The sequence below is a fragment of the Phyllostomus hastatus genome, unplaced genomic scaffold, assembly GCF_019186645.2.
Source record: "Phyllostomus hastatus isolate PE091 unplaced genomic scaffold, TTU_PhHast_1.1 phas_scaffold_55, whole genome shotgun sequence".
Taxonomy (NCBI): domain Eukaryota; kingdom Metazoa; phylum Chordata; class Mammalia; order Chiroptera; family Phyllostomidae; genus Phyllostomus; species Phyllostomus hastatus.
In genome coordinates this window covers 13,043,475-13,070,071 of record NW_025334035.1, presented here as the reverse complement: position 1 = coordinate 13,070,071, position 26,597 = coordinate 13,043,475, and the positions used below count along the sequence as shown (strand labels likewise).

Here is a 26,597-nt window from a genome sequence, read left to right as displayed (position 1 = left end):
TGCAGTCTCTGTATGTCCTTCCCCCCACCCTATCTTTACCAATCCCGGGACACAGAAGAGGGGTGAGCAGGCAAGGGAGCCAGGTCCTGCCTGGGACCCAGCCTGGCCTGTGGCTGGCAGGCCACTGGCTTTGTCCTGATGCCCAAGTGAGCCTCCACGTGTCAGGGGAGGAGAGCAGCCCCGCCAGCCCGTGTATTCTTGAGACAGTGACTGTCACAGCTGCTGATTCTTGGGCGGCTGTGCAGCTTTACTCTGGCTTGGCACAGGGTCCCTCTCCCCTTGGAACCTATGGTAGGAGGAGGCGCTGCAGCTGGAGGACAGGCTCCTTGCAGGCACGGGTGGGAGAGGCGTTGCACTGTTGGGCATATGTGACGGAGGCAGCGCTGGGCTGAGGAGGCGGGTAGGAAGGCGGGAAGGAAGGCGGGAAGGAGGCGTGAGGCAGGCCAGTGCTCCAGCCTCTGCTCTGGGGCCACTCTGCTCCAGACCTGGACCCTGGGCACCCACTCAGGGAGCCTGCAGAGGGTTTGCCAGAGCCTGAGATAGCTGGGGGTCCATGCAGGACAGGCGGCCCCAGGAGGCCTTAGGGGGCTCCTGGTCGGGCAGCTGTCTGAACAGTGACTGGGGACTGAGCTGTTTTCACCTGGTGACACTGCCACACTGCTTGCGGGTCACTGTGTGCGGGAATGAGAGTGCAGTGAGGCATGTGAGGTTTCTTAAGGGCCAGGCCGGGAAGTGCCTGACTCCCCCGCAGTTCTAATGCCTACCTGGTCTTTTGGCCCCGCCTGGGCTCAGAGGAATGAGGAAAAGCATTTGGGCTTCCCTGGTGCCCAGCGGGACTGGGAATGGGCTTGGTGAGCTCACGGCCAGTCTGTCCCAGCAGGGGCCCTCTGGTCATTGTTTTCCTCACACATGGATCACGTACCCCCTCCTAAGGGAGATGTACTTGAGCCCCGTCCGGACAGTAACCTACAGGGCCATGAGCGAGGACAGGTGGTGGTCATCTGTCACGCAGCAGTGAAGTTCCCCATGAGGATAAGGAGGACACACAGTTCTGCATTTCCGGGCTGCCTCCCCTGTGCTTCCTTCACCTGACTGTGAGGGCCACCCCTCGGGTTGGACACCTACCTGCTGCAACAAGAGCTTTATGACTTAAAACACTCCTCAGTTTTACCCCTTCCCCTGTGAGCTCCAGGAAGTTTCCTTTTCCAATCTTTTGATGCCAAACATGTTTGGATTCTCTTTTTTTGTTATCTGTGCTTGCAAACTGGCTGGCTCTTTCCTGAGCTCATCTCTTTCCTATGGCAGCATCCATAGCAGCCAACCCCCACCCCCTGAGCTGTGGGCTCAGCAGGTGCAGAGTCTGCCCAGGCCGGCACAGCTGTGCACTCTGCCCCCATTCCCCAGCACTAAGCCAGGGCACATGGGTTTGTTTTGTTTTCTTTTGGTTATAGCCAAAACCCACTCCCGATACCAATTTCTGTGTCGGAACAGAATAGGTGCCACGGGAACAAACCCCACTCTGTGGTGAATGCAGGAAGGTTTTCTCAGCATGCCCAGTGCGGGCATCCTGGCAGCTCCCGGGTGGTGTGCCACTTTCAACACCCGACCTCAGACACCGTGGGGAAGGAAGAGGGAGAAGGGGTGCTCAGGGAGGTTTTACATGGCTCAGGCCGCCATGCAGCAAACACCCTTTCAACCTGCAGTTTTCTTAGCCTGCTAGTCACACGGACCCACTTAGATACAAGGGGCCTGGGAAAGGCAGTCTTACAAAAACAGGAGAAAAAGGAAGTGGTTTGGGGACACAGCCTTGGCACAGTGGTGGCACAGTGAGCAGCTGGGGTGGGCTTGGGGGCCATCTACCCTGGCTATTTTCCGTGTAGATCAGGGGTGTCAAACTCCTTTTCATGGGGACTACATCAGCCTCATGGTTGCCTTCAAAGGGCTGAATGGAATTTCAACTCCTTAACAGTTGAGGAGTAGTTACATTTTTATAGTCCTAAAATTATTTTGGCCCTTTGAAGGCAACTGCGAGGCTGCTGTGGTCCCCATGAAAACGAGTTTGAAGCCCCTGGTGTAGAGGGCCACAGATGCCCACCCTACTCCCCTCGGCCTGGTACAAGCCAGGCCCAACCAGTGCTCCTGCCTGGATGGCCCTGCCACCAGGAGCTTCCTGAGTGATGGCCATGTCCTGCCCCAGCCGGGGCTTGGGCATGCACTGGTCCAGACTCAGTGTGCACTGTACTTTTATGCATTTCATTGTATGCAAGTGTTCCCTCAGAAGAAAAAACACCTAAAAACAAACAACGCCTCTAGCAATTACCATGCTGACATATTTGGGAGGTGTGGTGATGTCTGCAATGTATTTTGAAATGTGCTAAAAATAGGGTCAGGATGAGTTGGGCAGATGTGAAAACACTAGGACAAGGGTCACGGTGCACTCCAGGTGGCTGGCATATGGGTGTTCACTGTAAAAGGGTTTCACCTATGAAAAACAAAAACTAGAACATGAATCATAGTAAGAGGGTTAACTGCTATGACAAATGTGCTGACAGACCAGCACCTGCAGCTGCCTGGGCATGGATGGGGAAGGAAGTGGGCAGAGAATTCAGTCGTGGGTGAAGCTGCAGCAGGACGGGGCAGAGCGGCGGGAAAGTAGGTCCAGGGTTTTTCGCTGCATGGTTGCTCCATCACATGAGAGCCCTCGTGGAGGCTGATGGCAGTGGTCCTGCAGAGAAAAGCATGGGGCGGGGCAGCGACAGTGACACCCCTCCATGCCCCCACCTCGTGGAAAGGCAGCAGGTATGGGACCACCAGGGCGGCCTCTGGCAGGCCCCTGGCATCTCCCGAGCAAAGGTCTGTTGGTAACAGATGCGGTGGGGGGTGGGGGAGCTCTCATCTTACCACTTCCTCACGAGCCCTTCAGGGGAGGGGCACAGGGGCAAAAGGTTCTCAAGGAGGAAAGGGTGAATGGGTTTCCTCTGAGCACATGAGGGGCGGATGAAGGAAATCAGGGCAACGGCCTGGCAACACTTCGAGGGAGACCTGGCTATGGTCACGGTGGGGGTGGTCCTCCCGCTGGACACTGGACCAGGCCCTGGCCCTCAGCGGGTGGCTCTCAGCCTGGCCAGGCGAGAGCACAGCAAGGGACAAGGCCTGGGAGCGGAGGGCGACCGAAGGCGCTGCCGTGGGTCTGCGCGTGAGCCATGGCTACGCTGGACTGAAGTTAGCCCCGCTGTGACTGATTGTCTGACTGGTCCGCACATCCTGCGTACCTGAGAGTGGGCCTATGCAGTTAGAGCAGCACCTTGTACCCCGTGCGCCATGAGAACTTTTAACACGAGTACCTGTGTAGTCGGGGGCACTGACCTCTTTCACTCCGTTTGTCAAACAGAAAAGGGACGACATTCTCACAACAATAGCTGTCAGTGTGAATGACTCAAAATTGTACCTATTTTTTGGTCAGATCAGCAAAAACCATATTTTTGGGTGTGCTTCAGAATCTCAGTGGTCAGTTTCTGTGGACCACAAGGTGAACAAGGGCGAAGCTGCTGTGGTGGAGAACAGGGCTGCTGTGTTCTCCTCTCCGTGCAGATGGGCGGCACGCCAAGCAGCACGTTTGTTAAGCAGCAAGGAGAATCCACGGCTGTCCCGGGGCTCGAGGCCTGTGTGTGCGCAACGTCACTTGCTCCCTCTGAAACTGCTAGAACAGCTTGTCCAGGACCCTGGCTGTTTAGAATCTAGCCAAATGGTGGATTTATATGCTTTTGTCCTTGTATTACTTGACCATCAGAATACACATTATATCCACTGTAAAGAGCTTTATTTGTGCTTCTGGAAATAAAACCCACTCTGAAATCTGTCCTTTCCCCATCACATAGGATCTGCGCCGTGTGCACAGGTCAGAACAAGACGGCGGTCAGCACTCAGTGACTTGTCCCTACCAGGGTCTCTCATACCACCTACCACCAGAGTTAGCTGTTGCTCTGGTGTGTTAGTACAGTGACCTGCACAGGTCAACCTGATGACATGTTCCTCAAAAGATGGCCCTACCTATAACAGTGAGGCTCTGGGGAGAGCCTACGTCCCCTGGAAGGCAGCTGGAAGGCTTCCACTGAGTCTGAGCTCAGCCAGCCAGCAGCTCACAATGGAAGGCATTTTTCTAGGAGCACAGAGAAAAGCTGGTTTCAGATGAATCTCCTGTAATCCGAGTAACACATCTGTGGCCCTATTGGGAAACAGAGAAGGTGCATTCCTGACTGTGAATTCTAAATTGGGCAGGGTGAGGAGGAAAGAAGGGCTGACAGTGTGAAGGGGGTTGGCTGGCGGCTCAGAGGCCCTGATGGAGCAAACTGTTGGGGCAGAGGCCACAGGAAAGGAGCTGCACACAAGGAGGGAAGGGTCTGGGTGAGGGATGCTTGGATACACATTTTAGAGACTTAGTCATTGGTCATAAGAAGGCCCTGACCATGGGCAACTACTGAGGGGCATAGGTCAAGTTCATTGCAAGGGAGGAGGCTGAGGAAGAAGCCAAGCTGTGGGAAGGATCACCCACATGGTCAGTGGTGGTGTCCTGCATGGGTGCCTGGAGGCGGGGACAAGCCCGTCTTTAGTGGACACCAGCAGTGTGGTATGATGGCTGGGTGTTGAAGGCACTGGGCTGGGGTCCCCATGGGGAGGATACAAACTCTACCTCCAAGCTCTGGTATGTGGCATGTGGGAGTGGGGGTGGGTGGGTTGCAGGGGGCAGTGTGGGTCTCAGTAGGGGCCAGTGGGGTGGGGGATGGTGCTTCCCATCCAAGAGAGCTGGGATCACAGAAATTTGGCTGAGGGCTCTGAGTTTCAGAGCACCCAGAGTTGGGGGCAAGAGACGGGGGTCCCCTGAGCAGTTAAACTTCCGGTGCTGAGGACCAAGATAAAGGATGGACCAGGGTCATTTTCTGTGGCCTCTTAGGATAAGTTCAGATTCCCTCCAGCCTCCAGGGCAGTGTGTGGGGCAGGGGTTGGTGGTCTTCCAGCCAGGAGGTAGGGGCTAACAGGAACCAAAACAGGCACTTGGTGGCTCCCCTTAAATCCCAGTGGTGTGCAGGCTGTGTCCCCCTCAAGGGTTCACCTGAAGCTGTGTGTGGTAGAGGAGGGGGAAAGACACTGCCTCTGCAGGGCCAGGCGTGTGTGGGGAGAAGGTGACAGCCCTGTCTCAGGTCTCGGGCAGGGGGAGAGGGTGCTGTGAGGCCTGTGTGCGGAGAGGACGTAGCTCTCGGAGGTCAGGGCGCTAGGCGGCCAGGCTCCCCTTCGTCTCCTGCTGTGGGACTTGGCAGGAAGCTGGAATTCTTGCAGCCCCCAGTGGGTGGATTTTCAGCCCCATTCTCAGGGCTGCGGAGTAGGGGGCAGGCAGAGGGCTGCAGAGCCAGCTGGGTGTTTCTCCACCCACCCCCTGCTAACAGGACATTCTCTTGTTGCCGAGGAGGCTGGTGGTCAGGAGCCGCACTGGTATGACAAACACTCCCATCTCCGCGAAGTGCTAGGGGCCAGAAGTGTGAGACATGAGGTCCTGAAGGGAGAAGGATGCAGCCCAGGCCTGGGTTCTGTGACAATGCAACCATTTATTTTATAAAAAATACCACCTCCCTGCCTCAGCTGCACCTGAGTCAGGCATGTGGACTGGTGGTTGGCCCAGCCAGCTCACTGGGCGGTGGAGGGGCCGACGCCTTCACTGAGGGAGGCCGTGGGGCAGGCCTTGCCCCTCGACCCTCAGCATGTCTGCAGGCCCAGTGTCGTAGCCCAGCTTCCTCATGTCCTTGGTCACCACGTTGAAGAGGAGGGTGACAAAGCCCTGAGAGCGGACTCGGGTCACTGGAGACAGAAGGAGGCGTCAGCAGGGCTGGGGCAGGAATGGCCAGGCTGCACTGGGCATCTGTCCCAGGGGTGTCTCCTGTGAAACAGGGATGACAGGGCCTGGCCCGTACTGGCCGGGAAGGGAGGGGCTGTTCTGGGGCAGACAGACAAGACAGACCCCCCATGCTCTAGCCACGCCTGTTCCTGGGTGACACTGAGGAACTCTGGCCCCACTGCTGCAGCCTGACCTTCTTGGCACCCATCCGGTCTGCCTCTGGGGGTTCACCTAGTCCCTCCCAGGCTCCCACCTGTCTGGCGGGGGGGTGGATGGTGTTGGGGGCTCCAGCTTTACCTTCCCGGCCTTCACCCTGAGCCACCACCTTGGGGTCTGTGTACTCGGGTCGCCGCCCCATGAACCAGCTGGGAAGACAGGAGAACAGCAAGTGAATTTGGCCATAGCCCGGGGACCCCACAGACAGACACTAAGTGTGGGCTCTCTTCTGTGTCAGGAACCAGCCCCTCCCCCGCACCCCTATCCCCAGGCCAGGCCCTGCGAAGAGGCTTCCCCCAGCACCCCCCCTCTGCCTGTCCAAGGCCAGGCGAGGCGGACAGAGATGGTGTCTATCAGGAGGCCTGCGGGGCCCCTGCAGCTCCCCAGTACCCCGTCAGCTGGAGGCCAGCTTTCCCATCACAGCCAGTCCTCCTTGGCCCTGATTCACCAGGAGTGAGGGCTGAAGAGACCTGGGGCTGATGGGGGCAGATGCACATCCTGAACCCAGCTGGAAATACCAGACAGGATCACAGCTGAGGTGGGGGAGGGGTGGGAGACCTGGGGCCAGTGTGATTCCCTCCCCCCATCCCTGCCTCGTTGGGAGAAGGCCCCATCTCAGAGTCCAGCAAAAGGGGCCACATCTGGGCCTTCCACTGTGCTCTTAATAGTGTGAGATCCAGGACAAGTTACTTCCCACCTGTGAACCCCAATATTCTTGATACTAATAGAGATGATAATGGTACCCACCTCATGGGCTCTGAGGTGGAGTTACTTTGTCAACTGCCACAGAATGTGTGAGCCTCACTTACTATCTGGGATTCTCACCCTGGGGCACACTGAGGATGGGCCTGCGCTGTGTGCCCAACACCAGGCCCGCACCTGCCACAGTGCCCTGGCTCCCCTGCCATCTCCCTTCCCCTCCAGGAGCCCATGGAGGCCCCTGGCCACAAGTCCCCCACAGGGGTCTCCCTGCTGTCCCCGCCCCACCCCGCTCTGGCTCAAGACCCCAGGGAGCCAGGCAAGCTCCCTCTGGAGCACGGCCTGGTCTCTGACACACCCACTGAGCTGGAAACAAACATGGGGCACTAGTCCCAGCTGGGTGGGTCAGGTAGCCTCGGGCTTTGTCCCCAGGCCACTTGCTTTGGGAATTACTCAGGCAGTGCAGGTGGGCCCCTGGGTGGCCTGGGGGCCTCCCATGTGGAAGGAGCAAGCCTGGCACGACCCCAGGGAGGCACAGAGAGTGGCTGTAGCCACTGCTGGCGGGCTGGGGCAGGAGAAGAGGCAGACTTTCCAAGGGACAGTGTTCCAAGCGAGGGCACAAAGCGGGGAAGGACCTGGCAGGCTGGGGAAGCGGGCCAGGGAGAGGTGAGTGGGGAGAGGGCACAAGGTCATGGAGGCAGAGAGTATGGGGGGCCTGGAAACCTCACCAAAGTTAATCTGAAACAGAGAGATGTGCCTAAGTGATTTCTAAAGTTGTGTCTTGGGAAAACCTTTCTTGTTGCTGTGTGAAGACTAGATTGGAGGTACTGTCATAGGCTGAATAATGGCCCCAAAGATGCCAGGTCCCAGTTCCCAGAACCTACGAATGTGACCTTACTTGGAAAAAAAAGGTCTTTGCACATGTGATTTAGGCAAGGCTCTTATCCCGGGAAGATTACCCTGGGTCATCCAGGTGCACCTTAAATGCCACCAGAAATGTCCGTAGGAGAGGCAGGTGTCCGGTGACCACAGAGGCAGACAGGCAGTGATGTGGCCACGAGCCTGGGAAGGCCTCGGACACCAGAGGCTGGGGGGATGCTCCCCTGGAGTCCGGAAGGTGGGGTGTACGGCCCTGCACACCTTGGTTACAGCCCAGCAGTGTTGACTTTGCACTTTGGCTTTCAGAACTGGGAGAAAATCACTTTGTTGTTTTAAGCCTTCAAGTGTGTGGCTGGTTGTTACAGCGGCCACAGCCATGGCAAACTGACCCTGCGCAGAGGAAGGGCTCCTGGGGAGGCAGTGGGACAACAGAGAAAGTGGCGCTGCAGAGAGCCTGGGACGGGGAGGGGCAGAGACTGTACCCTGAGCAGATGGGGCAGCTGGAGCTAGCTACCCTGTGGCTTCCAGGGACCCTTTGTCCAGGAAGATTTTGTCACCAAACTGCCTTCACTCACCAGACCTCTCCCCGGTGTCTGTAACCCAAGCACATTCGGCCTAGCCCAGATGAGAGCTGCCCTGAGGCACTGGCAAAAACCTGGATCGCTTTGTAGGCTGTGAGGTCTGACCTCCTCAGCAAGAGAGTCCTTTCCTCGGGAGAAGCCCAAAAGCCTTCCCTCCGAGCTGAATGGCGCGCAGCAGCACCAGCACCCGGGCCAGGGTGGCCGAGGGGACTCCCAAAGGCCTAACCCCCACCCTGCTGGATGGGCACCACCCCTGCTCCCCCAGCAGCCCCGTGGGATGGAGGCTGTCACCTCCAGTTTACGCTGGCCCAGGGCATCTGGCTAATAGGCCCCTTCCCATTAGGGTGGCCTCTCAGAGGGGCTTCTAGGGGCAGCAGGCATCCAGATTGTCCTCTCCCAGTCCTCACAACTCGGGAGGCTTCCTCAGTTCAGGCCCAGTGCTGCCACCTGCCCAGGTCTCTCCCCGATACTGGCCAGGCCTGCAGGGGCTCTGTCAGCTCCGCCCTGGAACCCAGGCCCCTCTCTCTCCCCTTGTCTAGCCGTTTCTGGCTGACCTTCGGGAGAGCAGCAGTGGCTTGTAGCCCTGGATCAGTCAGCCAGAGCCTGGCTGGCCCTCCCTCTGCTACTTGCATGTGGTGAGAGGCAAAAGGCCTGAGGCTCTGTCTACCTGGCCCCCCTTCCCCCTTGCTCACCACATCCGAGCCACACCCACCCCCAGCCGCTCCTAATAGGCTAAATTCACGCTCTCCTGAGGGCCTCTCACAGGCTGTTCCCTGTGCCTGGGATGCTCTTCCAAGGCTCCCAGCTGGCTCCTCAGCTTAGTCTCTGCTTGGATTTACCCTCACGGAGGCTCTCAGGTGTGAAGACACTCACCACCTGACCAACAGAAGCCCCTATTGTGATCATTGCTGCTGTTCCCGGTGCTGTACCCTCTTATGTCTTGCCATTTCAATGCCATGTGATGTTGTGAGCACATTCTACTCTGACAAGAGTTTTTCTTCCATCCTGACACAAAGACTGAATGGCACAGAGTACAACTGCCCAGGCCAGTGACCCTCAGTAACTCCACAGAACTCATTTCCATTTGTCCCCCAAAGTGGCAGCAGCTTGAATACCTGATAGGGTCACTGGCAGAGTGAAGGGTGGATGTGACCTCCCTCTCTCCACTCCGACTACCTAGGTCAGAAGGCAGGGTTGGGGTGACGGGCAGAAGCCTCACCTTGTAAACTTTTGCAGTGTGGATGTAGACTCTGGGACAAACATGGGGATGGTCCTTTTGTGCCTGAAACGAATGTTTTTGCAGATGGATGTGCTGAGTAACAGGCGGTGGAACTCTCTGTGCCGGGGCCGAGGCCAACTAGGCCAGCCCTCTGACCACGCCCATGTGCCTGGGCTCTGCAGACACAGTGGACAGGGCCCAACCTTGAAGAGCTCAGTCTAGGATTTAGTTTCTTTCCAGGGGTCAAAAGGATGTCAAAGGTCACATACCTCAAAGCTAAGGTCCCAGCCCCCACAGTGTCCCTCAGAAAGACCTCGTCCTCTTCCCAATGTCCTAATGCTCTGCCAACTTCGAGGCCCAACTCGGATGCCCTTCCTCCAGGAAGCCTCTGACAAAGCCCTGGGCCTCCCCCGACTGGGGCCGCCTGCCTAGTCCAGCCTCCTCAGAGCCTGGGGTCCTGTCCTTCTCCTCTGGGACTCTCTCTCCCGGGCATCCCGCACCTTTGGCTCTAACAGTGACACTCAGGGCAGATACGCAGTCCACAGCTGCTCTTCTTCCTCCCCCTGACTTCTCTGGATGAACGCCTGTCCTTTAAAGCTGGTTGGCCTTGGCCCTCCTCTGGGCCCCAGAACACTCCATCTATACCCTGTTAACTATGATTGGGAGAGCTGGGTCTTTGCCCCTAAGCGTGTGACTCTGGGGGCTCCTGAGGGCAGAGCCCCCATGGACACACATGGCGGGCACACCTGGTCCTCTGACGCCAACAGCTGGGTACAGGGGGCACTGGTCAGGGCTTGTGGGACATGGAAGGGGGGAAGAGACAAAGGAATGGGTGTCTGAACCCTGGGTCTTGACTGCCTGGGACTCCCAGGATGGCCCAATATGCCCCACTGGGGCCTCTGGCACCCCCTCCTGGCCCGTTGTGCTTGGATGGCAGCAGGAACCTCACCCACTTGGGTACCCTTCCACATACGAGCCGTGCCCTTACCAGTGGGGCATATGCTAGGCTCCTGGAGCACCTAGCACATCCCCGGCCTAGAGGTGAAGTCTGTCCCAGGAAAAGCCCTGCTGGGGATTCCCAGGTCCCTGAGCCAGCATGGCCCAGTGAGGGGCGGGCTGTGGCTGGGAGAGTGGGCCAGAGAGCATGGCAGGGAGGACCTACCTGCCAGGGGAGAAAGGCACGTGCACTGCCCCGTAGCCTCGGACCACGTCATTCCCGAACACGTCCGGTCCGTACACACTGAGCACAATCTGTGGCCCTGGAGAAGGACAAGGTGGGGCTCAGCGTGTGGAAACCCAGGGAAGGTGTAGGGCACAGGAGGAGGAGGGTGCTCACAGCCCTCGGGGCAGGGGCTTGCCAGAGCTGGGGAGACAGAGGACCCCTTTAGCACCAAGGGCTTCTGCCAACTCAGGACCCAGGGGGGTGGGGGGTGGGGCAAGGGGGAACCAGAACCTGCCAGCCAGGCCTCTGGCTTGGCCCGGATGCCCTGTGGGGTCACAGAGCCAGGATGCTGCCCTGATTCTGTCATTAGACAAACACAGAAGTGTCTCCAGAGGCCCCATTCAAGGCACGGGACTAGTACTAAGCTGTGCTGAGCGCCTGCTCTTGGGAGCTTCCTTTCTGATGGAAGCAGTCAGATTTAAGCACGTGACACCTGGGTGAGGGGCTGGTTTGGGGTTATCTGTGGGAAAGCTCAGAGAGAGAGCAAAGGCTCTCCATGCACTCTCCTTTAAAATATTAACAATTATGTCTGTTCCCAGAAAGGCATTTCAGGTCCTTTCACCTCCATCTGGAGGTAACACCCGGATACAGGGGAAAGATCATTGCTCCAGGTGACAGGCCAGGCACTAGCCTTAGGCAACTCCCTCCCTCCTGCCCCCTCCTCTCTAGGACACCGGAAAGAGAAAATCGGAGTTCAGTAGGTGTCAGGGATGGTCTCCACACTTCCTGTAGTTCCCCCCAAGGTAACTGCTATTCTGAATTTTATGAAGCCACCTAAAATTTCACCGACAAAGAATGCAGCCCAAACAAGTGGGTGCTTGGGTTCGACCCATGTATTTAGACTTTATATAAATGAAATCATGCAGTATATTTTTGTATCTAACTTCTTTAATTCTACATATTTGTGAGACTCATTCAAGCTGTTTCACACACAGAGCTTGGCTTGTTCTCGGTGCTGGACCACACCCATCCTCTGGACAGACCGCAGGACTTGGCCCGTCCATGCTGACACACACGTGAGCTGTTCCTCCTCCGGGGCTCTCACAGATGCTGAGGCCAGGGACACTCTGCTCCTCTTGTACAAGCTCTGGTCACACATGTGCACACGTTTCTGTTAGGCATGTACCCAAGGAAGCACCAGGGTTTGCATACATTCAGTCTTGTTTTTTTTTAAAAGATTTTGTTTGTTTATTTTTAGAGGGGAAGGGAGGGAGATAGACAGAGAGAGAAAGAAACATCAATGTGCGGTTGCTGGGGGTTATGGCCTGCAACCCAGGCATGTACCCTGCTGGGAATCGAACCTGGGACACTTTGGTTCCCAGTCTGTGCTCAATCCACTGAGCTACGCCAGCCAGGGCTACATTCAGTCTTAAAGGCTAACGAACGCCCCACTCCTCTGCATCCTTGCCAGAGCTTGCTGTGCTCATATAATTTGAGCTGTTCGAGTCGCTTTAGCTTTAATTTTCATTTTCCTTGATTGTAATTGTTCTTACTAAAAACAGAGACTTTGTCCTGTTTCTCAGTCACTCGGAAGTGCTTGCTCAAGTCTCTTGCCCCTTTCTCTCTTGTGGATTCATAATGTGTGTGAATTCTGTTGCTTGTCTTTTCACTCTTAATGTCTCTCCATGAACAGAAGCCCTTAACTCTAACAGTCAAATCTATGGATGTTCTTTAAAGTTTTCCCTACCCTGACATTGTGGCTTTTGTGTCCCAGGCTATATTCCTGAGGCTAACTTTGCTTTTCACATTCACCTTTATATGCCCATGGGGACTGACTCCTGTGGATGTGTACTGTGAAGTACAGATCAGGTTTCATTTCTCCCCTGTGGGCATCTGATTGTCCCAGCACCATTTATTAAAAAGACTTTCAAGCCCTGGCTGGTGTGGCTCAGTGGATTGAGTGCTGGCCTGCGAATCAAAGGGTGGCTGGTTTGATTCCCAGTCAGGGCACATGCCTGGGTTGTGGGCCAGGTCCCCAGTAGGGGGCACACAAGAGACAACCACACAGTGATGTTTCTCTCCATCGCTTTCTCCCTCCCTTCCCCTCTAAAAATAAAAGAGGATTAAAAGACTCCCAGATACACACAAAGAAAAATAAAACTCTCCTGCTGCTCAGCAGTGCCCCTTCGTCACAAATCACCTACACAGGTGCAGGCATGGGGTGCTCTACGGGTCAGCTTGTCTATCCTTGTGCCAAAACGATACTCAGTCATTGAGCTTTATGATTAGAGCTTGGTATCTGGTAGAGTGATATACTATAAGTATTTTATTTTTGAAATATTTTCTATTTTTTATACAAAATATTCTATTTATTCTTATAGAAAAGCAACTGATTCTTGTATGTTAACCTTACAAATGGCATTCATGCCAATGTATTAATTCTAATAGTTTATTTGAAGCTTGTTTTGTAAATTCCACATAATCACACCTGTGAATGAGTTTTATTCCTTTCTAATTTTTATACCTTTTATCTGTATAATATTGGTGATAGTGGTCATCCTGATCTCAGAGGGGAAATCTTTCGACAGTTCACTAAAAAAGTGATGTTTGCTCTGTTTTTTGTAGCTGGCCTTTATCAGATTAAGGAAGTTCCCCTCTAGTCCTAGTTTGTTAAGTGTTTATCATGAATGGATGCTGAGTTTTATCACATTTTCTTCATTTATGGGGACCATCATGACTTCTTTGTAATGCGGTAAATCACACTGATTTTAGATGTTATCCAAGCTTTGTATTTCTAAAATAAACACTACTTGCTCATTATCATCTTTTGTACCCTGCTACATGCAGTTTGCATTTTGTCTGGAGTTTTGCAACCATGTTCAGAGTCTGGAATTGTCAGGAGCTAGGCTGCAGTCTCTGTAGAGTGGTCTGCCGCCATCTACTTCTTCCTCATCATAGGGCACAGCTCTCTGAGGTCCCAGCCCATGTCGGAAGGACTTCCCTGAGGCCCTCCACCCAGCCCCTGCTGGAGTTCTGAGCACTGAGTCCTGTGCCCTGCACCCAGAGAGGCCATCAAAAGTCTCAAGCTTCCTCTTAGTTGTCTCTGTTGGACTGGTTTTCTCGTAGAGGCTGGCCTGGTAAATCACTACTTTGCTAGCTATCGGATGCCTTCAAGTGGCTGGGTTTTTTGTTTTTGCCTTTTAATGTTTTATTTGCTTCTCCTAGCTGTCCTCCGCAAGAAGAAGTTGGTCGTTATAAGTGCCCCATCCCAGGAAGCCTGTGGAGTGTCTTACTTGTGCAGAGTGACAGGACAGTGAGCCCTGCCCAGGAGAACCACCAGATTGCCCCTGCTCCAGGCCCTCTGTACCTGGTAAGCCTGGGCCTGGTCACATGCAGCAGAAAGGCCTGGAGTATGAAATCAAATGATCCTGAAATCAAATCCATGCTCACCTACTACGTGTAAAGCTGAAGGCAAGTGGCATCTTTTTGAGTGTTTCCTAACACAGGAAAAGAAATGGAGAGTAACCTACCTGCCAGGTAGGATCAGGGAAGCTAGACAAGCCCACACAGGAAGAGCACTCATAGCCCCTACAGAGCTAACCCCAGGATTTGCACACAGTAGGTGCTTGAGTAAAAGTGAAAAATAGCTACCAGACAAGATAGAAAGTAAATATTGCAAGCAAGGAAGCCTTAGGGAAGGTCAGAGGTAGGATGTGGGAAAACATCCTGGGCTGGGGGAATGGCATGAACCACAGCTCAGAAGAGGGGATGTGAGGGACTTGCACAGGAGGAGCAGGTGGCTTGGTTTTGCTGGAGCACATCACATGATGGAGAGCTGAGACCTCACGGTCAGCTCTCCAGGTCACTGCAGCTCTAGACACCAGGCTCTGCCCTTCCCAGGCACAGAACCATCCAAGGCTTCAGGCAGGGCCTCACCTGATGCACTCTGAACTTCCAAACTGTCCACTGCCTAGCCTGGCAGTGAACTAGGATGGCAGGAGGAAGACACGGAGGGAAATGGCCAGGTGGTGTGAGCACATTACAAGGCTGGGGCAAGGGCCTAGGGGATGGGCAACCAAGATCTGATGGCGATAAGAGGGATGAAGCTGAGACTGCCCTGGGGTGCCTCCCCCTGGTTCCTGCAGGGCCCCAAAAGACTCACAGCCAAAGGGGTTGGTGCTTTTAAAGGTGACGTCAATGGGGAAGTTCCACACCAGTGAGTGTCGCACATCATGGCTCTTAGATGTGATCTGGGAGATCCCCTCCTCCAGACCCTGTGAGGACAATGACACTGATAGCTAGCATCCAACTCCAGATAGTCACACATTCCCCTTTCCTGGGCAGGTGGGTGGGAGGGCTGTTTTTTTCACTACCTTCTGACAAAACACTGACTTTCAAAGAGCACTGGGAGGTACAGGATCAGCTCCTAGGTGTTTTAATGTTACCTTTAAGAGGTCACCTCTGCCTGGGTGCGAGAACTCACCCTGCTTGCCTTCCTAAAGGAGTGGCCCCAGCAGGTTGTTCCTCTTCTACAGCCCCAGCTTCACCCAGACCCTTCCCATCAGCGTGCGTGTGCACGTCATCTTCCCCATCACAAGGTAACACTCGCTGACCCTACCTCTTCCTCCACCCACCAGCCCGTGCTTGCCCGCCTTTAGAGCCAGGCTTCTTGCAAGAGTTGTCGACACTCACTGGCTCCAATTCCTTTTTCTTTCATGAACCCACTCTAGTCTGACCACTGGCCTCCAATCTACCAAAGTGTTTTTGTAAATGATACCAGTGACCTTGGCATCTACGGTTACTTCTGTTCTCATTTTATTTGGCCCACTAGCAGCATCTGATACAGCTAGTCACTGCCTGACATCCTTCTTCCACCTGGTTTCTGGGGTGCCTCATGTCTTTGGGTCTTTCCTTCCCCCAGAGGCCCCTGCTCTATAGGTCTTATGCATCCTCCTTTGAGCAGAAGCGTCTTGAGGCTCAGCATTTGGATGCTTCTCTCTCTGCACTTGGGATCTCCTCAGTTTCCGGGCCTTCAGTGTGGTCTGTGTGTTTACGATTCCTAAGTTCATCATCTCCAGCCTGGTCCTTGCCCCGGCTCCACTGCCAAGTTCTCCCAAATCTGCTCTATCCACAGTCTTCTTGCTGAACTCTACTTCTAAATGCTTAGACTGAAAAGCCTGGCATTATTCTTAACCCGTCTTTCTCACGTCCCCTGTTGGCTCCATCTTCAAAACCCAACCACCTCCCCCCACTACTTCCCCTTGTCCACAATGCCATCTTCTCCCACCTGTTTATAATCGATGGTCTCCCTGCTTTGGCCCTTGCTCCCCCACGGTCTACTCTGAACTAAGAAGCCAAAGAGATCCTTCAAAAACACAAGTCAGATTACCTTTCTCTCTGCTCAAAACTCTTTGAGTACCATCCCAACCCATGTAAAGGTCTTGGTCCTTATTCTGACCTACCACACCCTCTAAGATCTGCCTGTGACCTTCATATTTCATCCCCAACCACTCTTCTTGCTCGTTTTGTTCACCGGCCACACTGGCCTTTCTCAAAAGTCCTCAGACATGCCAGGCTCACTCCTGCCTCAGGGCCTCACACTCTCTGTTCCTTCTGCCCAACACATTCTTGCCACAGGTTCCACATGGACTGTGCCCTCCCTTCCTTCAGGTCTTTACTCATCATCTTCCCAGCAAGGCCTTCCCTGACCACCATATCTAGATTCCAGTCTCTCTTATCTGTCCCATCTCTACTTCCTAACTTTATTTTCTCTGCAGCCCTGACTCCTGGCTAACATACTAGAATGTTCACTACTTAACTGCATGACTCCCAACAAGAATGTACACTCCAGCGAGACAGGGACTTCTCTCTGGCCTTGCTCACCACTGTTTATCACCAGCACCCAGAATACTCTGAATAAGCAGTTATTCAGTTAATGGGTAGATGGAAAATAAGTATTGTCATCTCAGTTGTACAGATGAGGAAACAAACTCAGGAGGTTAAATAAGTTGGGCCTCCGTGTCCTCCCCTGCTGTGAGGATTAAATAAGAGCTCTGCAAACAGTACGGTGTAGTCCAGGCTGAAGCTGTCCTGGAGCAAAGGGACTGTTCCTTGGGAAGTCTTGAAAGGAGAGTTCCTGAGTCCTCCCCACAGGCTGAGGAGGTCAGCCAGCAGACTGGCCCAGAGTGTCTACAGCTCGGCCACGTCCAGGTTGGCATTCTGGGGCCTGTGTGCAGATGCACTGCCCATACATTTGTTTGCCACCACGTGCAAGCTCCCAGGATAGGGCATGTGAGCCAGCCCAGCCAGAGGGGATACAGCATTGAGCTCAGTGGTGTTTGTGTTCTCCACTCCAGCTTCACTGAGAACAAACTCATTTGGGTCTCCTCAACTCGGTATCTACCTTTCAAATGTTTCTGAACTGGGAGGGGAAGGGGTGTGTTCAGCACCTTCAGAAACTCCAAGTCAGGAAAGCTGTGAGGGAGGCCAGCTTACCGCAGTGGGGGCCCAGTCATGACCATACACAAAGCAGTACTTGCAGTAGAGATCATCGTGCTCAGGGAACTGTGGAAACAAGCACACACAGCTTCTGTTACAGGAACTCATGCTGAGGCCAACGTGTTGGCTAGGCAGGTACAACCAGTAGTGATTCTGAACGCGAGATGCCTGGGCTGGGATGTGAGCAACAGCCACAGATGTGAAAGTGGAGTTCAGTGCTGGGGCTCAAGCAGTAGGAGTCCAAGGGATAGTCCGGAGCTGCTGCTGTCCCCAGGCCTTTGCACAGGCTCATCTTCTGTCGGACATGCCCTTCCCATTCCTTCATCTAGCAAACTCCTGCCCATCCTCCAAAACCTACCCTTCATGGGGGCTGCCCTAACTTCCAAGCTGTCTTGAGGGCCCTCTTCTGGCTCCTTCAGTCCCTGGTGCTTCCTTCTATCAAAGCATTTGCCTGTGTTCACTCTTGTTAATAACGCCATTAGACTATGAGCAAGGAACAGGCATGATGCCTGTCTGTGCCCCGGTACCTGATACAGGGGTGGACACAGAGAAGATCTAAGGAAATGGTGTGGAACTGAAGGTCTGAGAGCCCATGGTGCTGCCAGGACCCAGTGCACAGCTGCAGCTGAAGGCCTGAAGAGTGGGAGGGGCCCAGAGCAGAGGGGCAGGCAGATGGGAGTGGGATGAGTGCTTAGAGTGCACACATATGACCCAGCCCAAGTTTAATAAACTTTTCCGAGATGAGGGTCCCAAAAGCTCTAAAGTGAGTATCCCCCTGACCTCACACTCGGGAGCTGCTTGGCCCCACCTGGGTACTCATTCAGAACCCAGAGGCGGAGACCCTCAGGTTGTATGAGGGAGCCCCTCACACAACCTGAAAGGGCAGTGCAGTGAAGCTCTGGCGTTACAAAGACCTGGCTTCAAATCCCAGTTTGCCACTTTCTCTGGGCAAGTTTTCCCATTTGTAAAATGGGCATGCTAGTAATACTTCACAGGGTTGTTGTGAAGATTGAACGAGCAGTGCTGAGCACCGCGTTTGGCACACAGTGAATACTTGCTGACACTTAAAAATATATATATATTAAATAAACAAATAGTTCTTATAAAGTGTAGGGGTGTAGGTAGAGTGGCGTACCCTCGCATCTGACAGGCACATCCTCCCTGGATCATTCCAGGACACTACCATCGTTGGATAAGATTAACCGCATAATTTCCAATCTAACTCAAGTTCAGGATCTGAAAGTTCGGAGTGTGAGGCAATCAGTGCGCACGCGAGCGGCGCAGACGCCTCGGACACCACGAGCTCGGGCCGCGTTAGGCTCCTCAGTAAAGTGCGCACGATCCGAGCCGGGGGCCACAACTTAGCCGAGTGTGGCCTCGGTACTATGACAGCCTTTCGATGTGTTTCTACACGCGCACATCGGGGTTAAAGATTTCTAGCAATGTTGAGTCAAGCTTCTCATGTGCTGGTTCCCCTACCCAGCCTGAGGAATGACACGCCTCTTTGGGGCCAAAAAGAAGCCCGTGAAGTTGCGGGACTGTTCCCCGGGGGGAGCCTGTGGTGCCCGGGCAGGAACCTTGGCCGCTCACCTGGGCGCTCTCCACCTGCCCGTTGACCATGAGTAGAAAGACGCTGGGGCCCGCGGCCGCCATGGTAGGGGGCGCGCGGGGTAAACCATCCAGGTTGCGCGCGCATCTACTAGGGAGCCCTAATTGCCCTGGAAACGGACGGCGTGGCACACCGGACACATTTCTTGGAAGCTGGAACTTTGGGAAGGCGTGTGCCCGTGGATGGCGGTGCGCAGGCGCAGCCAGTGGCTCCTCCTCTCTATGGGACTGCTGGGACATTATGCGAGGCGCTGCGGGGCGGAGGGGGTTGGGCTCAGACTGTAGAGTTTAGCCCGGTTGCAGCCGGAGGCGCGTCCGTCTCTGGCAAGCCCTTGGGAAGCCAAGTGCTACAGTAGCTCTTGGCCACGCGATGTCGCTGTGGCGCGCTACCGCGGGGATGGCAGTGGGAGGAGCCTGCTGGGCGTGGGCCGAGGGCCACCGCTTGGCGGAGTAAAAGCACCAACGCTGGGATCTCAGACGAGAGTCCCCGCACCTGTGTTCTGAAAGAGTACCCAGTTGGGGCCAAACCGCTACCGAGTGAGGTCAGGTGGATGCTCACTTTGGAGTTTTTGGGACCCTTATCTCAGAAAGGTTTATTAAACTTGGAAGGAACCGCAAGAATCCATAAAGCAAGCCACCAATCCTCGGTGTGAAACTGAGAAACAGGCCCACGGAGGGGGCAGTATCTGGCACCCCAGTCACCCAGCCGTCAAGGGAAGAGGGTCTGAGGGTTCAGAGTGCGGGCACTCACTGAGCAAGTCGAATGCTCCAAAACCCCCACGGTTCTGTCAGGACATTGCGCAAATAACGGTTCCTCTCTGGCTGCGCAGAAGGTGCTAGCTTCTGCTAACACATTGCTCCAGTTGTCTCAGCACTCACCATGGTTTGTATTGCGCATTTCATATTTATTACCTCTCCCTCCATCCACTCAGGATAACCCAAATCTTGTGCCCCGCCCGGCCACTCTCTCCATCTAATGGTAATGTTGCTGGACTCAGGGGAACCACTGCTCTGGCAAGGTAGATTTATTTATTACAGGATTCAGAGCCAAAACTCTGTGGGAAGGGAGGCTTAGCCTTTGCTTATACATACTATTTGGTTAATTACATGTTAATTTCTTCTTTGCAGTTGACTACATTTATCCTTTGAGTTTTTGTTAAACTCATTCTGTTACAGCTGCTGTCTAAAGTATTGTGCTACATTTTAACGGTAGGCAAGAATAGCATTTAGTAAGAATGGCCCAGATCTTGAGATCGCTGCCCTGTCTAACAATTCCTCCCTGAGATTTTCCACTGCACATTCTTGAGGGAATAGGGACGAGGGCCATCCCTTTGTAACTGGTTCCTGCTGAGCATGGATGGAGTGTGTGTTTGGACATGGAGCAGCGAAAGTCTTTGGCTGCTTGACTTATGGAAACCTTGGGGCCCCCTAGGTTCTGGGGGTCCTGAGGACAGAAGGGCTTGAAGAGAGCTCTACTGTAACAGGAGACATGCATCATAAAGGGTGAGGCAGCAGCAGGAAGAGCCAAGGAGACGGAGGCCCTGCCACCCACGAACTCACACTCTGGTGGGGCTTCAATGAGCAAGATGGACCAGCGTGACAGCCTCCATGAGGACAAAGGATCTAGCAAGGGAGCGAAGGGGAGGTGCTATCATATTTGAATCTCTTCCCATAAAATTCAGGACACCGAGCCATGGTTTTTATTCAGGGGTCACCTACTGAGCTGCTAGGACAGGTAGGATCTGGGCAGGAAGTGACCCTGTGGAGAGGGCGAGCCCAGTGGATGAAGCCCAGTAACCCCAGAGGGGGAAGGGATACCAGATGGGACAGGTCTACACAACATGCAGTCGGCATCCCATGGTTTCTCAGCCATACTGACGCTTGTTGCCAGGTGATAGAGTGAAGAGCCGCACCTTCCCAGGCATCTGGGCCTGGGGAGGGAGGCTGGACACAGCCTTCTGCATCCGCTCCCCTGGGACAGTGCACCACAGAGGAGCCCCCTGTGAGGGCAGCAGACTCTCCCAGGGAACAAAAGCTCTGTGTGTGTACACACAATCACACACAGATGGGAGGAGAATAAGGCCACACACATGAGGCCACCCTGTCCCAGCCCACACAGCACAGGGCCCTCTGTGATCAGACATCCTGTTAGACACCATCCCCCAGTTAGCTGGCTACACAGCTGCAGCTCAGAGGCAATCACCCCTCTGAAAATCAGGATTCAGGGAGAGAGCACCACTCACTGGCAACCTCTTTGTCCCCAAAACCGACTGTGTAGCAGGCACTGGGACAAGCCTTGAGAAGAGCAGATCACCTGAGGTATGTACAGCCCACAGTTCCCACCTCTCACAGACTGTGGCTCCATCACCCTTTGTCCCCAGTTTGGAAACAATAGGAGCTCAGGACTGAGAGTGAAGACAGGAAAGAGGTACAGGCACAAGTTGTCATGAGACAGAAAAGTAAGGACAGTCAGCCATGCGGCAGGGGCTGCTCACACGAGGAGCCGCCCCGTCTCACTTCGGTCCAGCTGCAGACGCCTGCACAGCACTCACCCCCTACTGCAGTCCTAGGTCCTGGCTCCTCTCCTCCTCTGGTGTCTGGACTCCTGGAGCCATCGGGCTGAGAAGGCCTCCCAAGGCTGGCCCCAGGTCCCAGACACGTGGGCCTGTGGGAGGCAGAGGACAGGTCAGGCTGCCTGGCTCACCTGCCGCAGGGCAGACCCAGTCTGCTGAAAGGACCACTCTTGGTGGTGTGGCCTCCCTGCAGCTGTCTCTGTCCCAGCCCACACTTGGCAGGGCGGTGTTCTGTTCCTAGCCCCCATGGCTGCCTCTGCTGGGACAAAGCACAAAGTACAGGGCTGCCCCACCCTGGGCTTCCTAGCAGGGCCATCCCTGGTCAGCTCGTAACACTGCACTTGGAAAACAGTGCCTCCCTAATGCACAGTGGACTCCTGGCCTGGAGCAGGGCTGCCCTGACAGGACGGTTTCCTACCATTGACCCGTTTGTCATATTTCTCAGTTTATATAAGGGTTTAATTTCTTTTTTAAAAAAGATTGTATTTTTAGCCCTGGCTGGCATAGCTCAGTGGATTGACCGTGGTCTGTGAACCAAAGTGTTGCAGGTTCAAGTCCCATCAGGGTACATGCCTGGGTTGCAGGCCATGACCCCCAGCAACTGCACATTGATGTTTCTCTCTCTCTCTCTTTCTCCCTCCCTTCCCTCTCTAAAAATAAATAAATAAAATCTTTAAAAAATTGTATTTTTTAGAGAGAGGGGGAGAGAGGGAGAGAGACATCAATGTGCAAGGGAAACATTTACCAGCTGTTTCTTGCCTACTCCCAACTGGGGACCTGGCTCGTAGTGGCATGTGTCCTGACCAGGAATCGAAGTGGCAACCCTTCAGTCCGCAGGCCAGCACTCATTCCATTGAGCCACACCAGCCAGGGCAAGAGCTTAATTTCTTTAACTCAAATAAACAGTGCTCTTGTTATCAAATTCTGAAAAATGAGTACACCCCAGGGGCTGCAATCAGTTATCAAATTTAATTTTCCCATAGCCGGCACATGTACATATAAGACAAGGCAAATGCAAATGTCCACACAAAGGACAAAATCCATCTCCTGCAGGACAGACAACCAGACAACCAGACCAGAGATTTTGTTACTGAGAATGTCTTGGATTGCCCTGCAGGCGTCCCTCAACCCTCAGGTCAGGCCCTGAATACAGCATCCCGGAGACAGTTTCTGCCTGACCAACCGGAAACGAGCCCACACCAGAACTGAAACTACCTTTCTGACAACCCTAACGGGAATAGAAACGCTACTTAAAGTGACTACCCTCTCCCCTGCTGAAGCACTGCACAGAAGAGGTTCAGGTGGCCACTCTGCTTCGCTGTTGAAGCTCCCATGCTCAGTGCCGAGGGGGAGTCTCCCATAGAACAGACTCCTGGTCCAGTGGAGACGCAGGTGAGTAAGGCCTGGATGAGCTGTCACTGCCGACTGCTCCTCCAAGTGCCCCCACAGGCCCAGAGGGAGTTCTTTTAAGAGTTCCATCCACTGTCACCAAATCTGTTACTGAACTCAAAGGGTTCACCACTTGCGGTGGTCTATTCAGAAAAGAGACATGCTTGTTGCAAGGTAGTTTTATTTACTTTCAGCAAGTAAAGGAGAGCAGGTATTCACATCCAAAGCTCTGCATCCCAGAAGGGAGCTTAGCCGTTGCTGGTAAGCACTATTTGGGCAATTAAATGTTGATTCTTCTTTGCAGTTGGCTACATTTATCAGGTTGGGATACTGTCAAGCTCATCCTATTTGCAGCTGATCTGCAAAACTACTGTGCTACATTTTAACATTCAGCAATAATAGCATTTAGTAAGAATGGCCCAGACCTTGAGATCCTTGTTCTATCTAACAAAGGGGTGAGTCATGCAAAGATCTGAGGTGATCTTTGTCCAGACAAAGAGCACAGTAAGTACAAAGGCCCTGTGGTGCACTATGCTTTGGAACAGAGAGGTGGATTTACACTGGCTTGCACTGACTCACAGGAGAGAACTGTGTGCAGCTCTGCCTTTAGTGATGTCAAGCTGGTGGCTTGACATCAGCCATGGAGGAAATATTTACACTATGGAAATCAGCAAATACTAAAATCAGGGCTTTTGATTTTTTTTATATTTATATTTTATTTTTTCAGAAAGTCACTTTACCACTGCAGGTAGTAGATGGGTTTAGAGAACTGCTCTGGCCCAGATCACCCAGGGCCTCAGAGTAACTGGAGGGTTGGGTTTTGACAGGGTCTCTTTGGCCACCAGGTGGGGCCAGGGAGTAACTGGGAGGCTGGCAAGGAGGTAGATGTGGTCGTCTGGGTAGGGTTGCAAATGGAAATACAAGAAGCATGCACTGTTTAGGATGTACATAACTAAGAAATGTTTATCTGAAATTCAAATTGAAATAGGTGCCCTGTATTTTATCTGGCAACCCCACTTACAGTAGCCAGGTCCACACTCCTTCAGGGGGACTTGTTGCTTTATTATGCCTCTTCCTACCCCCCACCCCCAGTCCTTGGAGGGAGCCTCCCTCATGGCCATTCCCTCCTCCTGGGATGTTCAGAGCAGGATCCACACCAACCCCACCCCCAGCCCCCACCCCAACTGATCCTGGATCTGAACACACCCCTCAGCCACTTCTGAGCTTTTCCAGATGTGACAGAGGAAACGAGGCAGGGGCAGGGCACAGATGGGTGAAAGGACTGATCTCACAGGAAACCGAGTGAGCTGGAGCTGCTGCCGCACCTTGGACTCAGCCTGAGAAAAGCTGGTTCCTGTCCTGATTACCACCTCCTCCAGGTCTTTTCCATTCTTCCTGAACGTGGCCTTTAGGAAGGTACTGGGTACTGGGTACTGGACTATTCCATGAGATGGGGATGTTATTGCAGGGACGTAATCTGATCTGCATTTTTCAAAAGATCACTCTGCCTGCTGAGCAGAGAACAGATTATAGGAGCAAGAAAAGTCATGAGAATGGTAGGAGGTGACTGCAGTAGTCCTGGTGAGAAAGAGGGTGGCAGAACCAGGCAGCTAGTGGTAACATGGTGCTTCTCCTACCTGGTCTTCCCTGCTCACTGTGCTCCAGCCACAGCTTCCTTGCTCCTTCTCAAACACCAGGCACACTCCCCACTCCAGGGCCTTTGCACTTGCTATTCCCTCAGATCTCTCATTTCCTCTCTTCCATCAAGTCCTTGCTGCTCTGTCATCCTTCCCTGACTATGTAATTAAAAATGATAACCACTCCCCCCTCAGTACTTCCCGCCTCCAGTCCCTGCTTTAGTTTTCTGTATGGTGCTTGTCATCTTCTAAGACACTGTATAACTGAGTGATTTCCCTTGTTTGATTTCTCCCAACCAAAGCCTCAATTTCTCCAGGGCAGAGATTTGTGTCTGTCTTGTTCACTGCCAAATCCCCAGCACCTGGAACAGTGCCTGATACATCGTAGATGTTCAGTTGGCTGAGCTAAAGATTTAGACTTTGGCCTTGCTTTGGAGTTGTAGGTTGGAGTGGTAGATACGGTGAGGATGGGCCCTGGCTGCCTGGCTGGGGGCTTTGGTGAGGAGGTGTGATTGTGGGGATTGGAGGGCCTGAGGGTGTCCCCTGGGGATATCTAAGGAGCTTGGGTCTGGATCTCGGGGGAGAGGGCTAGGCCAGAGCAGGGCTGACAGTAGTCAGTGCAGACTTAGGGAGAAGGAGCAAAGTGAGGAGAGGCCCCCTGGTCAGGCCTCAAGACACCAACATTCCAGAGAAGGGCAGAAGACCAGGAGGAGGGGGACATCAGGAAAAGCGTGCAGCCATGTGTTGACATCCATGATGACATTCATTCTGTGTCTGTCTTTCTTACAGACCTGGGACCTTTCTGAGGACAGAGAGCACATATAAGCCCCCATGCTGGGACCCCTGGCAAGCCCAGGCAGGCTTTGGGAATGTTCTGGGGAGGGCAGTGTCCACCTTGGCATGTTTGCTTGGCTACCAGGCCTACAAAGGGCTACAGCACTGATGGTGGAGGCCCAGGAGCTGTAACAGGACATCACCGATCTCCCGTCTCAGGTCTGCAGTTGCCTGTGGGTGCTGGATGAAGAGGCAGTGATGAGCACAGGCTCCCCAAAAAGCCACAGATGGTATCACTGGAGCCACCTGGGCCTCTGGCAGCCAGGGACAGCCACTTTCCTTCAGGCTGCCTGCTGTCCTCTCCACCAAAACCACTCACAGGCTGGCCTTAGGGAAGTCTCTTTCCCGTGGGGACCCTGGCATGCCAATGCTGCCAGCTGTACTCAGCCATGCACAGTGAATGCCAGGAGGGAGGCTCAGCTCTGCCACTGCTGTGTCCTATTGGCAGGTCTGCCCTGCCACCAGGCCACACTTCCTGGTTGCTGCGTCACAGGCCTCTGGAGCTCCCTCCTGGCTGCCCAAGTCTTATAAGCTCCACCTTTCTCAGCAGGCCTTGGTCGCTCTAGGGCACAAGTGGCAAACACAAGGCTTGCAGGCCAAATCCGGCTCTTCACCTTATTTTATCTGGCCCAGCACCTTGTTTCTACCTGGCGGCAACGCCAAGCTCCTTGCCCCTAGTTAAGGAGTAGTTACATTTATACAGTCCTAAAATTACATTTGGCCCTTTGAAGGCAACCTCGAGGCTGATGCAGCCCCCAGTGAAAATGAGTTTGACGCCCCTGCTCTAGGGTAAGTGTTGCCTGCCATGGTCCAGCATGTCAGGTGCATCCATGTTTGCTCCTCTTTTCCTCAGGACTGTGTAGTAAAGGTTGTTCTGGTCACTCTGTGTGCTGAGGCAAAGTCAGACCAAGTAGAAGCAACAAGGAGGGGAGGAGAGGGTGTGTGGGCGTGTGTCCTGGAGTGTGTGTTCCAACAGTTTGTGGATCTGTATGTGTCCCTGTGTGTTGTTCTGTGTGTGCATATACCCATATACACATCTGTGCAAACCTCTGCATGTTTGTGCAAATTGCATGCAAGAGTATTGAGTGTGTGAGTGTGTGTGCACAGCAATGCCCCTGTGCTTTGTGCACCTGTGTGTGGCTTTAAGTGTGTCCTTGCTCCTATGGCTCTAAGTGAACTGCAAGCAGGTGAGCCCTGTGGTGTAATTGTGCTGGTGCGCTGGTGTGTCACTGTGTGCCCATGTGGGACTTGTGGGCCTGGCGGGGTGGGTGCAGAGCGGAGTGGCAGGCCGAAGCTGCCAGCCAGTCCCTGCTTCACACCCACCCCTGGCCATCCTGCCTGTCACCTGGGAGACACTAGGCTCTGGGGCCGAGGGCAGCCACTTTACGGAAGGAGCATGGAAGCATGCAGGACTG

The 26,597-nt window shown here is 54.0% G+C and overlaps 1 protein-coding gene and 1 long non-coding RNA gene across 7 annotated transcripts; both read right to left on the bottom strand.

Moving 5' to 3' along the window:
* Positions 1 to 5,580: 5,580 nt before the first annotated feature.
* Positions 5,581 to 18,917, bottom strand: B9D1 (B9 domain containing 1). 6 transcript variants are annotated; one of them, XM_045824634.1, is made up of 7 exons: positions 18,732 to 18,917; positions 17,139 to 17,207; positions 14,806 to 14,917; positions 10,644 to 10,740; positions 9,482 to 9,544; positions 6,185 to 6,252; positions 5,581 to 5,962 (listed from the first exon to the last, which is right to left on the bottom strand). In XM_045824634.1, exons 1-7 carry the CDS (start codon positions 18,792 to 18,794, stop codon positions 5,646 to 5,648), a joined length of 789 nt encoding a protein of 262 aa, XP_045680590.1. In that variant the 5' UTR covers positions 18,795 to 18,917; the 3' UTR covers positions 5,581 to 5,645. The 6 variants fall into 6 exon arrangements, with proteins under 6 accessions (XP_045680590.1, XP_045680591.1, XP_045680595.1 ...); XM_045824635.1 differs by having other exon boundaries at positions 5,581 to 5,929; XM_045824639.1 differs by having other exon boundaries at positions 5,581 to 5,850; positions 18,732 to 18,916.
* On the bottom strand, positions 11,517 to 14,082 carry LOC123809440. The gene is made up of 2 exons (XR_006784000.1): positions 13,937 to 14,082; positions 11,517 to 11,790 (listed from the first exon to the last, which is right to left on the bottom strand). It is a non-coding gene; the product is annotated as an uncharacterized LOC123809440 (long non-coding RNA).
* Positions 18,918 to 26,597: the final 7,680 nt, after the last annotated feature.

Bases quoted from the DNA above. Each gene is read 5' to 3' on its own strand.
- B9D1 (XM_045824634.1), bottom strand. From the start codon at position 18,794: ATGGCGGCCGCGGGCCCCAGCGTCTTTCTACTCATGGTCAACGGGCAG. The intron at 17,208-18,731 runs GTGAGCGGCCAA...TTGTTTCCACAG, and splicing joins GGCAGGTGGAGAGCGCCCAG to TTCCCTGAGCACGATGATCT. The intron at 6,253-9,481 runs GTGAGGCTTCTG...CTGTCTTCCCAG, and splicing joins ACACTGCAAAAGTTTACAAG to CTGGTTCATGGGGCGGCGAC.